This window comes from Argiope bruennichi, chromosome X1 (genome assembly GCF_947563725.1).
Source record: "Argiope bruennichi chromosome X1, qqArgBrue1.1, whole genome shotgun sequence".
Classification (NCBI taxonomy): domain Eukaryota; kingdom Metazoa; phylum Arthropoda; class Arachnida; order Araneae; family Araneidae; genus Argiope; species Argiope bruennichi.
Genome location: NC_079162.1, coordinates 133,893,902 through 133,908,477, shown reverse-complemented (window position 1 = coordinate 133,908,477; position 14,576 = coordinate 133,893,902). Strand labels below are relative to the sequence as shown.

General features: G+C 28.9%; 1 protein-coding gene across 1 annotated transcript in view; it reads right to left on the bottom strand.

Annotated features, from left to right (window-relative positions):
- Positions 1–14,325, bottom strand: part of LOC129958127 (tyrosine-protein kinase Btk29A-like) — a 115,299-nt gene extending 100,974 nt beyond the window's left edge. Inside the window, exon 1 of the mRNA XM_056070326.1 lies at positions 14,071–14,325. Coding sequence (XP_055926301.1) covers positions 14,071–14,157 — 87 coding nt within the window. The 5' untranslated portion in view covers positions 14,158–14,325. The remainder of the gene's footprint in view (positions 1–14,070) is intronic.
- Positions 14,326–14,576: the final 251 nt, after the last annotated feature.

Genomic DNA, 14,576 nt, shown 5'->3' with positions numbered 1-14,576 from the left:
AGATGAAATTTGTGCGCATGAGAAATAATGCAAACGTGCCAGTGAAGCACTGAGTTGTTGTGAACCAACCAATGAAAGAAGAGCGACTAGATGGAGTAGGAAACTTGTGGAGATTTATGGATGACAAAAAATGTTTCAACATGCCGATTACCAGAGTGCACAAAATGCAATAGCACTCGGTATCTATATGTAGTAACAAAATATAGTTTCGTAAGATGTCATTTCAGATAAAATAAAAAAAAAGTATCTTTTAAAATCAGTAATTTTTTTAATTCATTTGCTTTGTAAATTCTTATTAATAATTCCTATAAAAAAAACTTTAAAAAGTTGTTATTAAAAGTTAAAACTTTTTATAACTTTTAATAACAACAGTTATATAGTTAATATAACAGTTAAAACTTTTTATAACTTTTAATAACCACAGTTATATAATAGTTAATATAACAGTTAAAACTTTTTATTAAAAGTTAAAACTTTCTTGTTATTTTTTTTATGTCATATAAAAACCGATTTTGAATGTTTTTCTATGTTCAACTCCGTTGAGGTCGTCCATACATATGGATCTTAAATGACTAACCTCCTTAAATAGCGGTTCCTGAAAAGATAATTTCTCTGATCTATGATGTCACAATATGCATGTGAAAGTTTATTTCTGTTGTTAATATAACTTCGGGTATTTTGGAGCGAGGCGATAATTAATGAAGAATAATAACATATTTTTGATTACTGATCAGAAAAAGAAGACATTTGAGTCTGCATTGCATTTTCCAAACTCCCCCCCCCCCCGCAGTCAAGCTAAAACATTTTTCCTCTCGATAAATTCAAGATGTGTCCGAATCACGTACTCCTTTTGCTATAATCGATTTTCTAGATGCCCATCAGTAGACTGCAGTCTCTTTGATATTTAGAGGAGAAAATGATTATATGAAGAGAGTATTCCAAAAGATTGTTTGCATGCTAAAAATAAGATAGGCTTACAGAAACGAGTCTTTTGCAATTATATATTGGATCGGAAAATCAAAGAGAGTGACCAGTAAGCAGTTGTTTGTCACAGAATTGAATGAAAGAAAAGAACATATCAGATAAAATATACAATGATACAATACAAGTTTGCAATAGTACAACCAAATTACATGAATAACTCGGAAAGTGAGCATCGATTCAGACAGCGAGTTCTTTGAACATTGCAATGTTATGAGCAAATAGAAGCTAAGATGGAATATGGATGATAATTAAAAGTCTCGTCAAAAAATCCATGCATGACAATAATGATTCATTTACATATCTATGCTTGGCTCAATTATTAATTGAACCCCAAAGCTATGGGTAAAAATGAACAGGTAAATATTTAAATCAAATTCGTACTTATAACAAATATGACGAACAAATAAACGGACGTAGTGCGAAGGTCCCTCTTCCTTTTAGCTGGAAGTCAGCTGCGGGAAATTTTCAGTTATGCTAGTTTATACATGAGTTTGCCTGTGAAATCAAAAAGGGTGCGCAGTGAATAAAATTCCTTCATTCAGCTTTGACAACAGAAGAGATTGAAAATACCAATGTAGAATTTTGTTAAAAAATCTTTTTTAGAATTGTCATTTTTTAATGTTTTGTGTTTTTTATCTCAAGGCTAATGTTCGTTTTTAATCATACAGAATGTTAGCCTTATTTTCAACAATTTCTATTTGATAACTCAAATTCGCGCGCATTTCAGGCTCTCAACTCAACGTCTTTAGATTTTTCACCCCCCATGTTTAACCTTTCACCACTTTCGCTTTGAAGAGTGGGCTATACAAATTCATCAATAAAATTATTGGCAGCACTGCATTAATGAAGAAAAAAGATTTCTTGATTCTTTCTATTGAAAATATTGTTTTTAAAATATATTATTAGATTACTCAATTCCGTTTCCTTATTCTGCTGATGAAAGACATTTCTTAGTAGCCTTTGCTTGCACTTGATCTAAAATGCTATTTTTTTAATAAAGAATAGAACTTCTATTAAAATAACGTCGATCTATATATAGAGGATTTGTTAGAAAAGAAAAGCTTTTTCAGAATTTCCGACCGAAATCAATCCGCTGGAATATTTTATAATTAGATACGTTAGTAACATCGTTTTAAAGTATCTGAAAATAAAATAAGTTCTTTCCTTGCCCTAAAAATCAGGAAATCGAAAATTTTCTACCTCAAAGTATAAGTGAAATGAAAAGTAAGTCGTTAGTTTTCGAAACATTTGAGGACTATAAGTGATAATGCCATACCTGCCAAAAGTAAAAAATTTTGGAAAATTGTAAAATGTTGTTCCTTCTAGTTGCTGAAATGTTCAAGCTTGTCATTTCTTTACACATTCGTTTTAATTATTGAGAGGACTAGTAGATACTTTTCACGCTTGCCTAGTTTTGAAACATCATTTGTTTAACATTTCAACGTGAAAACTATTGTTACGGATTTCTCTTCTGGCGTCGGATTCTTTTGATAGTGGTAGTGATATGGTGTGGAGAACACAATCAGCAGGCGACAGTAGAAAAACAACGACGTTTATTTACACGAAGAGACGAACACAACGAAGAAGAATACGCAGATGGCAAATATTTACAGCAGAAACGAACACAGGCTAGCACACAGTAGAACACTTCAGTAGACAGTAGCAGGCAAGTAGTTATCGTCCACAGCACACGAATCGACCAGATAGAATCCAGCAGGAGAGGTGATCCTGGGAGCTTCGCTCTACCGTTTCTCCAACGGCTGAACTTCTCGCTTTAGCTGCCGACTCACTACTTCTCACAACTGGCTACTCACAATATACGACGTTGCCTCCACAGTAGACAACAGGATTCGGCACACAGCAGTTCAGTACTCGCCCCACACAATGCTGGTAGAATTCGCCATTGCTTCGCTATCCTCTCGAAGAATTGTTACTTGTCGGCGACTCCGACTGCTCATACACGACTTCACTGCAGCTTGAGAGTGTCGGCCTTTTATAGTTCTCGGGAGGTGGAGCTAGAAACTTCTAGACCAATCAAGGCGTATATGGGTGTATCTCGGTTCTTAGTGGATGGATCGTGAAAGTTCTCGAACTTTCCAGCATTATCCATTCTGTGGCCAAAGTTGCCAAATTCGTCGCCAAGCTCTGAGGTCATTGACGCGGCACCTGCTCAGCCCTCACAGGATAGATCGTACAACGGTTTTTCCCACGATGACACTATTCGTGCCGGGAAGCAAAATGACAGGTTTGTAACACTATTTTTTATCTTTTTCCCTGTTGATACCTGTTTCGAAGGATTCTCCATACTATTTACGCCACCAAACCAGTATGCATGAAAAATATTCAATGGAAGTTTATTTTGTAACAACTGTGTCAAATATATATTCAAAATTCAAACTCTAGGATTTATCGGATTGTGCTTAGAGGAATATGCTCGATGATTGGTTTCGGCAAAATTTGAAAAAAATGCTAATCTATTTGAAAAATAATCTCATAAAAGTGGTACAATTATTTCCCTTTCTAAGCATGTTTATTTTATTTATTTCTTGTCGTAAAGGTGGAATCGTTTTTTCACTTATTCCTTGAAGTATTAGAGGAATGAAATATTATGAAGTCTCACTGACAACAGACTATTTTCAACTTAATTATCATTAATTGAATTTTGATTCCATATGGCACCACCTCGAAGTAATTTTGAAAAACGGCAGATTCCAAGAAACAAAGTAAAAATTAACTGAAGGAAAAGAAATATGCGGTTTAGTACACTAATAAATATGTGTTTTTTAAAACTTTGTAATTAAATTTTTTATATATTTATTTGCTATATACGACGTTTTTTTTTTTCGATTTTTACTACAAATGGACTTCCTAAAATAATAATAATTTTTACTATGCCTTGAATATACTTAAACATTATCAAAATTTCAAGTATCAAATGGTATGAAAAATCTGTTTCTGTCACAGAAAAGCAAAATGAATTTCTTTTTAAAATTTATTTTTAATTAAGGAATTTATGTTAAGAAAGGACCTAATTTTATTGCTTAAATTTCTTCTTTGTCCATCTCAAACTGATACCTTCGTATCTTTTTAAAACAAGACGTTAAAAAAATCAAAATAAACCCAATCCAATTAGGCTTCGTCTTTTGGTTGAATACAAGGACTGGAAGTGCCATGGAAATTTGCTAATCATTTACCGAAAGTAAGATTTTCCTGAACACTGATCTATCTATAATCGAAGAATGTTCTCAAACATTTGGTTCTGGGTGGCTTTGTTGGTTTGTATCGAAGCTACTAAAAAACAAAATCCTGTTTTTGGATACGGAAAACACTTAGAGCACTTTTTCTGATTCTTCAATAGCAGTGAAATTATACAAAAAAATCTTTTAAAATGAATACATTTTACGAAAATTTTGTTTCATTTCGGTTCGAATTTTAAATTCGGACCTAATGTCTCGAGTTTTAAGTACATGTAATGAACTTTTATTTCTAAGTAAATATATCATACAAACTTATTAAATAGGTCAAGTTTAAAAAAAAAAGATAAATGAACAATTATTTTTAAATTTCGTACTTTTGCTTTTGTCTATAATAACTTGTCATTTTGGTTAAGCGGTTTCGGGAGGAAAAAGTGTTTTGAGTTATATATCAATTTTACCTTCCAATAAATGATTTATATTGTAAAAAATATTTAATTTTTGAAAAAAGTAAGTTTCTTTTCTACAAATTTTACTAAATAATGAATATGCTCAGCCTAATATAAACTATATGAATAAATCAGCTTAATCAAATAATAAAAGCATTAGAAAAACGAATGTTTATTGCTTCTTGCCTTTTAAAACAAAAAGATTTTTCAGAATTTTTCTTTTCTTTTATATTTATGCATACATTTTTGGATACTTCTACATCATTTTCTTCGCATTATACCTTTAAGTTGCCGGATTAAAGTTCAACAAATTTGGTTTCTTTAGTTGAATTCGATAACATTACTTAATAGCTCTAATTTGCTATCAAATACAGACATTACATTTTAAAAAGATTATTTCCATGCGTTTTTTTCAGTAGGAAGGTGAGAAGGATGAAGTACGATTTCAGTTGATTCATGAATGCATTTTATTACCATCATAAGGAAAATGACGAATGAATATGTATGGTGAGGTTTCTTAACAACCATATGTTGCACTGAGTTCGTTTAACGGAATAATTAAACACAGAGTAAGAGGACAATTAGGATTGAGGTGTTTCGATAGACTTCGCTTTCGAATATGCCGACGCCATGCGAACTATCTCTATCAATAATAAAGCAGAACGTATATTGGCTCTTTACAGCTACCAAATTTGATATAGATATATTTTGGAGAACAAGAATATGCAGACAGTGTTTCTAAATCCTAATTGTAATTTCAGTTAATTAAAAATCAAACGAACTTTTCTCGCAATAATATCCGAAAATATTATCGCAAAAACTATTTTAAAACCATTTCAGTTATTGTGTACATTTTTTTTTTAATTTTTGCAATTTCTTTAAAAATATTTTTTTGCTTAATGTTTAACAATCGATTTGATCGTTGCGATGAAGTCGAAAACTTTTTCATTGATTATTCAACTCTTTAATCGCATGATTTTATCCCATTGTTGAAATCTAAAGAAGGGTTTTTAATATTTGCATGGGAATAAGGAAGTAAAGTAACAGGAACGTGAAAACTAAAAGATAAATGAACCGAAAACAGCTGTTTTTAATACCATTATAATGTCATGGGACATGACTTCATTAGCACACAATGAATAGAATAAACATAAAGCTATGAAAATTACATAGTTTTAATAGCTGTCATTTTTTAATGTTTTAAAATACTTTGCTACATTTCGTTGAGGGAGCCATGGCCATAGAATCATGCGTAAGAGGGTTATTTGAAATGAAACACAACCGATATTCCCAGTGGTCGCCAAAGAGGCAAAGAATAATAATGTCAGTAAATTTATTTGTTTCCAAATAAAATGCCGCTTTTATATTTATTTAGCTATTCGTATATGAAGACATTTCTGATTTTGCCATCGAATCACACAATGTTTGATAATTAAATCAGTAACTAAATCAAAATGGCAATTAATTTTAAATGCATTTTAGATTCAATGTTTAGTATATTTGAGTTTGAAATGCCCAAAGCTCATAAATAAATAAATTTCAATAATAAAAATGTGTTATTTTGCAGTTATATATATAGTTTTTTTTAATTTTTTTTTCAAATTTATAATTTGTTTAATGCATAAAATCTTTTCCATTGAATAAGTATGAAATTTTATGCTCTAATATTTACAAATATTAGCAATTGTTGAATACAATTTTTATTTGTTTCAAAGATGCTATTTAGAAAAAAAAATGTATGATTTTTTTAGATATTTATATTATATGGTATTAATAATTTTCTAAATTTTCATTTTAAATATATTGGAATAAAAGTAATTATTGAACTTTCATTCACATAAGGTGCTAAGTTTGGTAATTTTATGCAGAAATCATTTTTCTAAGAGTACCTTACACAATTGCATATTGTCGCATCACAACATCTGTTCGATTAACTTCTAAAAAATAAATATTTAAGATCAGTGCCATAACTAGGGTGGAGCAGGTAGAGCATGTGCCGTTACCAGTAAGTGCAAGTTTTAGTAATCGATTTGTTGCATTTAGAAGAAAAGCACTTTTTTTTACTCACGTTCCTCAGATTCTTAACAATTAAAATAATTCCAGATCCTTTTTTAAAACCAGAGAACGACCACTTGCTAAAAATAAAGTAACAAACAGGAATTTTTAACAGATATCTATTAACTAAAACATGATCTCCGAAAAGGTAAGGTACTTTTAAAAGACAGTGGGAGAGAAAGTATACTTGACCATCCTAAGAACTCTCACACGGTGTATTTGACGATAGTATTATAGGTTCTGTATTTATAGCTGTACCCAAATTAGGAACAAGGTATTATCCCTACTTTCACATAAAATCAACTTTTATGTAGAGTACAAAGAATGAGGATTTTCAAAATTTCTGTGGATAGTGAAATAATGTATATGATTTTTATTACTATCCGTAAATGTATGTATTTTTTATTTGATTACGTGTATTGTGCGCATTTTTTAAGTTTTCTAAGAACGAGATCAATGAAATGCATGCTTATTTGACATTTTTCAAATCTAAAAACGTTTACACAAATAACTGTTCTAATTTATTATTTAAAAACGTTTTAAATTATAATATATCAAATTTTCTGAGCAAATTTAATAAAATATCATTCAAAACTTTAAACAGCTAAAAAATTTTGTCTTATGGCTTTTAGTGTGAAGAACCCTACATATTTAATACTCCCTAGGCAACTTTATCCCCTAATATTAAAAGAAAATAATGTATCTCTGCTTATTGGCCATTATAAGCTAATAATTATCAAATATGGCATAAATTTGGAATGTTTACCCCTAACTAACGTAACTTTTTCGAGTCTTTATAATGAAATTTTAATTCATTAAAATGGCAGTTAAATTTCAAAGTCTTTTAATGATAAGTGGTTGAAAATATTATCGCATAAGAATCATCTTTACCCCATCTTAAAATTCCAAAAATTACATTTTCCATGATAAAATTTTATAGCGCAAATTTTTTTCCAACGTTAACAAATTTTTAATATGATTAACAAATTAACTTTAACAAATTGACTTTAACAAATTTTTAATATGAACAATAGAATTCATTGTTGAAATTTAATTCAAACTTCATAATTTCGTCAAGTTTTTAAATCATTTGTTTTCCTCCTGTGGATAAAGATCATTATATAACTTTAAACAAAATATTTTAGTTTGCTCTTAAGCTATGAAAAAATAGTAAATGATTTTATTTCATGCGAATATTACATTTTCTTTTTGTATGATTTTAAGCATCAAGTCATCTTATTTCAGGGCTAGATTTGTCATGTGACATGTATTAAATCCACATGAACTATTCAGAAAATTTTTATAACTTCTAAAGCAATAGATACTTTTAATTATGATTTTTTTAAGAAACTGATCATTCTTATTTTAAAAGTGCTTGTAGCTATAAATTTGTTATTCAGAAATTCATTATAACTGGATTAAATACGTAGTATTTAATTAACAATGAAATGTATTATTGTAATAATCATTTGAATCATAAGTCACTTCAATGGTTAAAATTTTTTTATATGAATTAGATAAATTTTTCCTCCAAAAATTTAACCTTTTCAGATATTTTACAGCTTTTGAACGTAATTTTTTTCCTTGTGTTTATTATGAAAAACAAGTGATCATCTATATTTTGGAATTATAATTGATATGTGATGCATTTTTTATGTAAATGAATGACTTAGATTGCAGTTCTTATTTTATATGTCATTGCGCATTTCATAAGATAGGGATTTTTCTTAGTTTCAAAAGCATTTGCGACAGTAAATTTGTTATTCATTTGTAATGTATCTTAAATATGCCTTTTATTATGGTAATTCCTTGCTTGCTCTAAAAGTTAAATAACCTTAATTAAGATTATTTACCTTTTTAATAATTAAATCTCATGTTTAAAAAAAAACTTTGTACTTAATTTTTAACAACTATATGTAAAGATCTATTTCTTTAACTTAATTAACCACAAATTGTTTCATTTGGTTCAAAATTTTTTCAAATCTTAACACATTTTTTGTATATTGGTTCTTTCTTCGTATTTTCTTATTTAATCCCTGCATGCAACAATTAATATTTTCGGATGGCCAAAAATGAAATAAATGCAGTAACTAAATTAACTATATTTAATCGATTTAGTTATTAAATTAACGTTAGTTTGGAGAATACAAATTAGATAGATCCAAAAATAGCATATGCATCATTATTTAAGCTTAATTACAATTTCAATCTTAGTGTCCCTTGTCATAAAGTCTCAAGGATAAAAACGGGGGGGGGGGATTATGCGAATGATATTTATTTTTTTAACAAAGGTACTGTTTTGGTACTTGTCTTGAGACCTCTTCTTAAGATATAAATATTTTTATACTATCTTGTAATGAAAATATCACATTATTTCTACAAGAATAATATTTTAATTCAGATACAGTTTTTGTTTGGAAAAAATTCCCTTTATTCACAAATGAAATGTTGATGTAGTTGCAAGTACATTCGAAGCAATTTTTTTTAATGAAAAAAGCTCTTTTTTAAGTTTTATTTTGTGATTTTTAATTAAATGCTACATAAAAACAGTAAATATATAAAACACAAATTTCTGAATACGTTCTATTTTTTGACTGATTTGAAGTAAATTTGTCATATGCTAGAAAGTAAATAGTATTCTTCAATTTTTAATAGAAATCAATAAAATGATTGAAAACATAATTATCTTTTGTTTGATGCGATCGAATTGTCTTTCTGTTTTATTTGATTAAGCGCCATTTCAAAAACCGGCTCGGGAAACTCCATGCTCAACAAAATTCTTCACATGAAAGAGGCGCATTTCTTCTCCCATAGAAATGGCTAAATCTTATTTAGCACAGCTTACTCATTCGATTGATGTATAACTAATGTTTCGAAAATTAGTACAAAAGGATTAAAACAAAATTTCTTTTCAAATCAGCGAGAGTTGTCTCCGGAAACTTTCTTGTATACTGTCCAAAGAAGAACTTCCCCCTCCCCCCGCATAAAATTAATTATAATTAATAGTTAAGGAAGCGAATGCTTTGCATGGTATTGCAGAAAAGTAGTTTCGAAATACAGATCTTCGGTTTGAATCTAGCATATTTTACTGAATCTATCGTGCAAATATTTATTTTGAACCTTTTTTTCGTCTGATTAAAATCAATATTTGACACGGACCAAAATTTGTCCCAAGAATTTCCGAGATTCAGTCATTTAACTGGTTGCATTTACATGCATGCGAAAGAACAGATGGTCAACTCTTTGACAGATTGCGTTCAAAATTTGATAAAAATTGGCGTTTTAGATGCTAAACCTTCGTTCTAAATTTTATCTATCTAGCTCTTTACGTTTTATAGTTATCAGGTTGACTTGTTCTTAGACATCCAGACAGACTTCCTCAGCATGGATTTAGTTTAAAATTTTATAGAAATCTATAAATTTAGTCAAAAGCCCATATACCAAATTTATTTCGTCTAGATCAGAATGATCGTGTTCATGGATAGACAGACGTAATTTATGTTCCGAACTGAGGGAGGTCTGTAACCTGGAAATTCATCAAATACTCAAGTTCAAAATGTTTTTTTGACAATTCTGATACTTTTTTATGCGTCGTATATGAAAAAGTAAAAAACACTTTTATCGCTGCACTAAAAAGAAAAATAATTCTTTCATCAAGAATCTGGAGATTAAAATAACAATAACTAAAACCTGAGGCGCACATAGAAAAACTTGAAATAAATTGAAATTGTAATCGCATTTTAATACATTTTAATTCTAATATAATGCGAATTTCAGATTTTTTGTTCCTTACTTATTGTGACTAACCTTCATGTCTTAATTTTTATAACATTCCAAAATTTTCCATGAACATTTTTTTTATTTCCTACTGCATTATAAAAGGGAGTTTAAAAACTTTATTTTTGATATTTTCAAATTTGTATTCTTTTATATATTTCATGATTCATGAAACTGATATTATGAAATCTAGAAACTAAATTTTCTCAAAATGGAATAGCGAAATCAATCTTTTAGCTAATTTAATATATTAAATAATAATTTAGAGATCTAAAATCATTAAAATATTCTATTATAAAAGGGATGAATTAACTATGCAAAAATTCAGGACTTTTGTGCACAAAGAAGTGAATGAAAAATTGATTATAAAATTCCAATATTAGACGCAAAAAACAGGAGAATTAAAGTGTATAAACGCATGATGTGTATCAAAATGCTATAAAAATAATGAAACATTAAGTAAAATCTATAAACATAATAAAATATTATGAAATGAAATTATATCTAGCTTTAAATGTTTACCAAGAAATTCATTGAACTGATAAATAGGAATTCAATCCTGCATATAAATTCAAAATCCAAATTGGACCATACAAAATTATTTCAGATTTCAGATAGAAACGGTAACTATTTGCTCATCAAATAAAGAAAGTATTTGAAAGAGCATTTCTGATTTTTGCAACTAATCAGCGTCTGATCGCTGAGCACGCAAACATTGTTAGTGAAATATGATCTTGCAACATGAAACAGTGGTGAAAGCACCTGGATTTGGTATTCTTGTTTTATCCTATTGTAATATTTGGTCTAAAAGGGCAAATAAATACACCAATATTTTTCACTTAAGCTACAACACAAATAGATTTTACATTCCTTAGGAAAAAATTCCAGAACTGTTTGCATTTGGTACTATTTAATTTAAAAATTAAGAATGAAATGTCGTTTCTGATGCAAGAAGTGACTGATCTCCAAATATTTTACTATTTTTTAATTCTTTCTTTTAAACACTTGTTGCTGATTAATTGTTCGTAAATATGACTTTCGGCTGCACCAATAATAATAATAATCAACTAATTATTCATTTGTCATTGATACTACATTTCGTTTTGAGCAACAAAATGAAAAACATGGAAGGGCGTTAGATGATTGTAGATAAGTGGGAGTGGGTGATACTCCGAAGAAAAAAATGTAGGCAGCCAAAACCATAAGTCAACATAAATGTTATGCTATCTTTGAAATATTCAAACTATATTGGAAATCACCAATATTACAAATAGTTTCTGATAAAAAAAAAAGTTGTTGTTTCTTCAATATTAAAAGTATATTTCAGCATCAAAATTGTTTCTGCAACTGCTTCATAATTCTAAAAGTGTTCATTGTATTCTTCAAAGAAATTTTCTTGAAAGAATCATTTTTGTTGGAATTGTTCGTGAATGTGTGTTTGTAAAAATTTCAAAATATTGAATGTCTTATTTCCAGTACATTATTCAAAACTGAGATGCGAATCAAGTTACTGATGTTACCAGTAAGAGAAATATTTTAACTTTCTAGAAAAAAGATAAACTGATATATAAATAAAAGGCTAGTGATGCGTAACTGCAAAAGACCTTATTGAAAATTATTGTCTAGTTATATTTCATTTCTCCTTTGGATGGCATTATTTTTATTTTTTTAATTGCATTATATCAGGAGCAATGTTATGGTAGCAGTAGGATATGTTTAGTGATGAAATTGCCTTTAAAAAAATTGTGCCATTCGATGTACTTAAGCTGCAACAAATATATTTCACCACGCAAATTGGAATAATTTATGAGAGTTTATTAATTTTTGCATCTTTATAGTAATAAATATTCAATGCTGCCACTCTAATGATTATGTATGAATGATTATTTTTTCTTGCATTAGCTTACTGATTCAATTAATAAAAATCAACAGATGTATTTTTAGAAAAATAACTAGAGCCTTCGTTTTGCACAATCCTGTTTTGGATAAGATCTAACATAAAAAGGTAGCGTGATTTGCAAACAAAATGGAAAAACTATCTGACTAAAATTCGAGTTTCAAATCTTCTGACAAATATTCCATTTTATATAAATTTATCACTAATAAGTTCACTACTTATATGAACCGTTTGTTTTCAAACTATACAGAAATCTAGGAAATATTCATCTAGGTATATCGCAACAGAGCAAAACGCTCGTATCATCCTTCTAGAGTATCTAGCAGGAACTAACGAAAATCAAAAACTTAGGCCTTGTACTGGAGATAATTTATGAGGTTAGAATTATATATGTATCACAAAAAGAAAAACGACCAATCCTGTTTCGAATTTCTGTTCGCTCTCCTTCAATAATGCATCATCTCCTAAATTCAAGCAGTTTTCTGAGGAATTTGGTTTCACCAGATTGTTAAACGCTGTTCTATAACACTTTTGATCAAATTGCCATTTTGTTATACTGGAAATTCTAAAAATTCTCATTATATTCATTAATTCTATTCATACTCATAAGTGTGCAATGAATTGGGCAATCAAGGATTTTTCTTCTCAAAGTAAAGAAGAATTTTAGGTATATTTATCAAACAAATATTATTTGAAAATTTTGTTCAAAGTTTTTATATATTTTCTTTAACATTTAGTTACACTTTTGCTAAAGATTTTAATATTTTAATATCAGTGAACCTATAAAAATCTAATAATATAAATATAATATTTTGAGTTTTAAAATATTAAAAACTATAAAAAATATCAGTAAACTTATTTGCTATATGAAGATTAACAATAATAAAAAATGAAAAAAGTGCAAATATTTTCAACTAAAGTATACTTATTGTAAATTAGAAAATCCTATTTTATATTGACAGTACATGATAAACTCAATTAATATTTGCAGGATATGTATGTAAATATACACACCAAAGCAGCATAAATAAAAAGAATTTTCAGAAAAAACTTTATGAAGTTCGTGCAATTCCCTTATTTTTTAAAAAATATAAATTACGAAGAGAAAACACAATCAGACAATAAAAATATTCATATGAAAATTTTAAAGGAAACAACAATATGAATATTAATGAAGCTATAAATAAATTAATGACTTTTTTTACAATTTTATATTAACTACAGTGAAAATATGAGTAAGAAATGACATTTACTTTCAATATCAAAAACTTTTTCAGTTCCTTTCTCATATCAAAACATGAGAATTTTTTAATATTTATTTTTATGTAAAACAACACTGGATTACTTAAAGCTTCTTTTTTTTAGTATCATTTAAATGCCTTTATATTATGGCAAAGCTGATTTCTCATTCAAAAAATGTTATTTTTTTAAAACAGTCATGGACGATACGATTCTGATATTTGCAATAAATTTCGAATAATAAGAAATTTTGATAGAACACTAAACCAACTTAGAAGTAAAGGAATTCGTCAAATTTATCTGCTGTCTATAGCATTTTTCGGGAGGAGAAAAAAAAGCATTCACGTAATATATAAATTTGCATTCGCAATTTTATAAGCAAGCATCTAGTAAACGCCTACATTGCAAAGAAATTTAAAAAATAATTAATAAATTAAAATATATCAATTTTGGAATTTTGTTTTTCTTAACTTACCTTTGAAGAATTCTCCCTTCGAAACCTTTTAGGGGCCCAAATCCGCATAGCAACCGGTATATATTTGCACACAAAAGCCAAAATCATGGTATTGTGCTTCGATTCTCCCACAGCACATGAGCACTGTGTGTCATCAAAGCCAGTCGAACTTAATCCGGCAACCGGTTTAAGGCTACACCATTGCTTCGTTACCACTTTACCGTTTCTTTTCGCTTTTAGACCTTATGAAAGTTGGGAGATACCAGGAGAGATATTTTTTTCTTTCTGCGATTGCTGAAATTTTGAAGAGTTTCTCAACTGCTCATCCTCACCGCAATACAGATTTCAGGGTGTGTGTTCAACATGACGGAATGAAGCGGAACTTGTTCAACAACTTTCCTATTTGGAGTTCAAGGGTGGGGGTTCATGATGACTGTAAGAGCAGCATTTTCTTTTTCTTTGATATCACTTTCTCTTTCTCTCTCTCTTTCCTAAATCAGCCGAAATTGATCTCATAACAGCTTGGA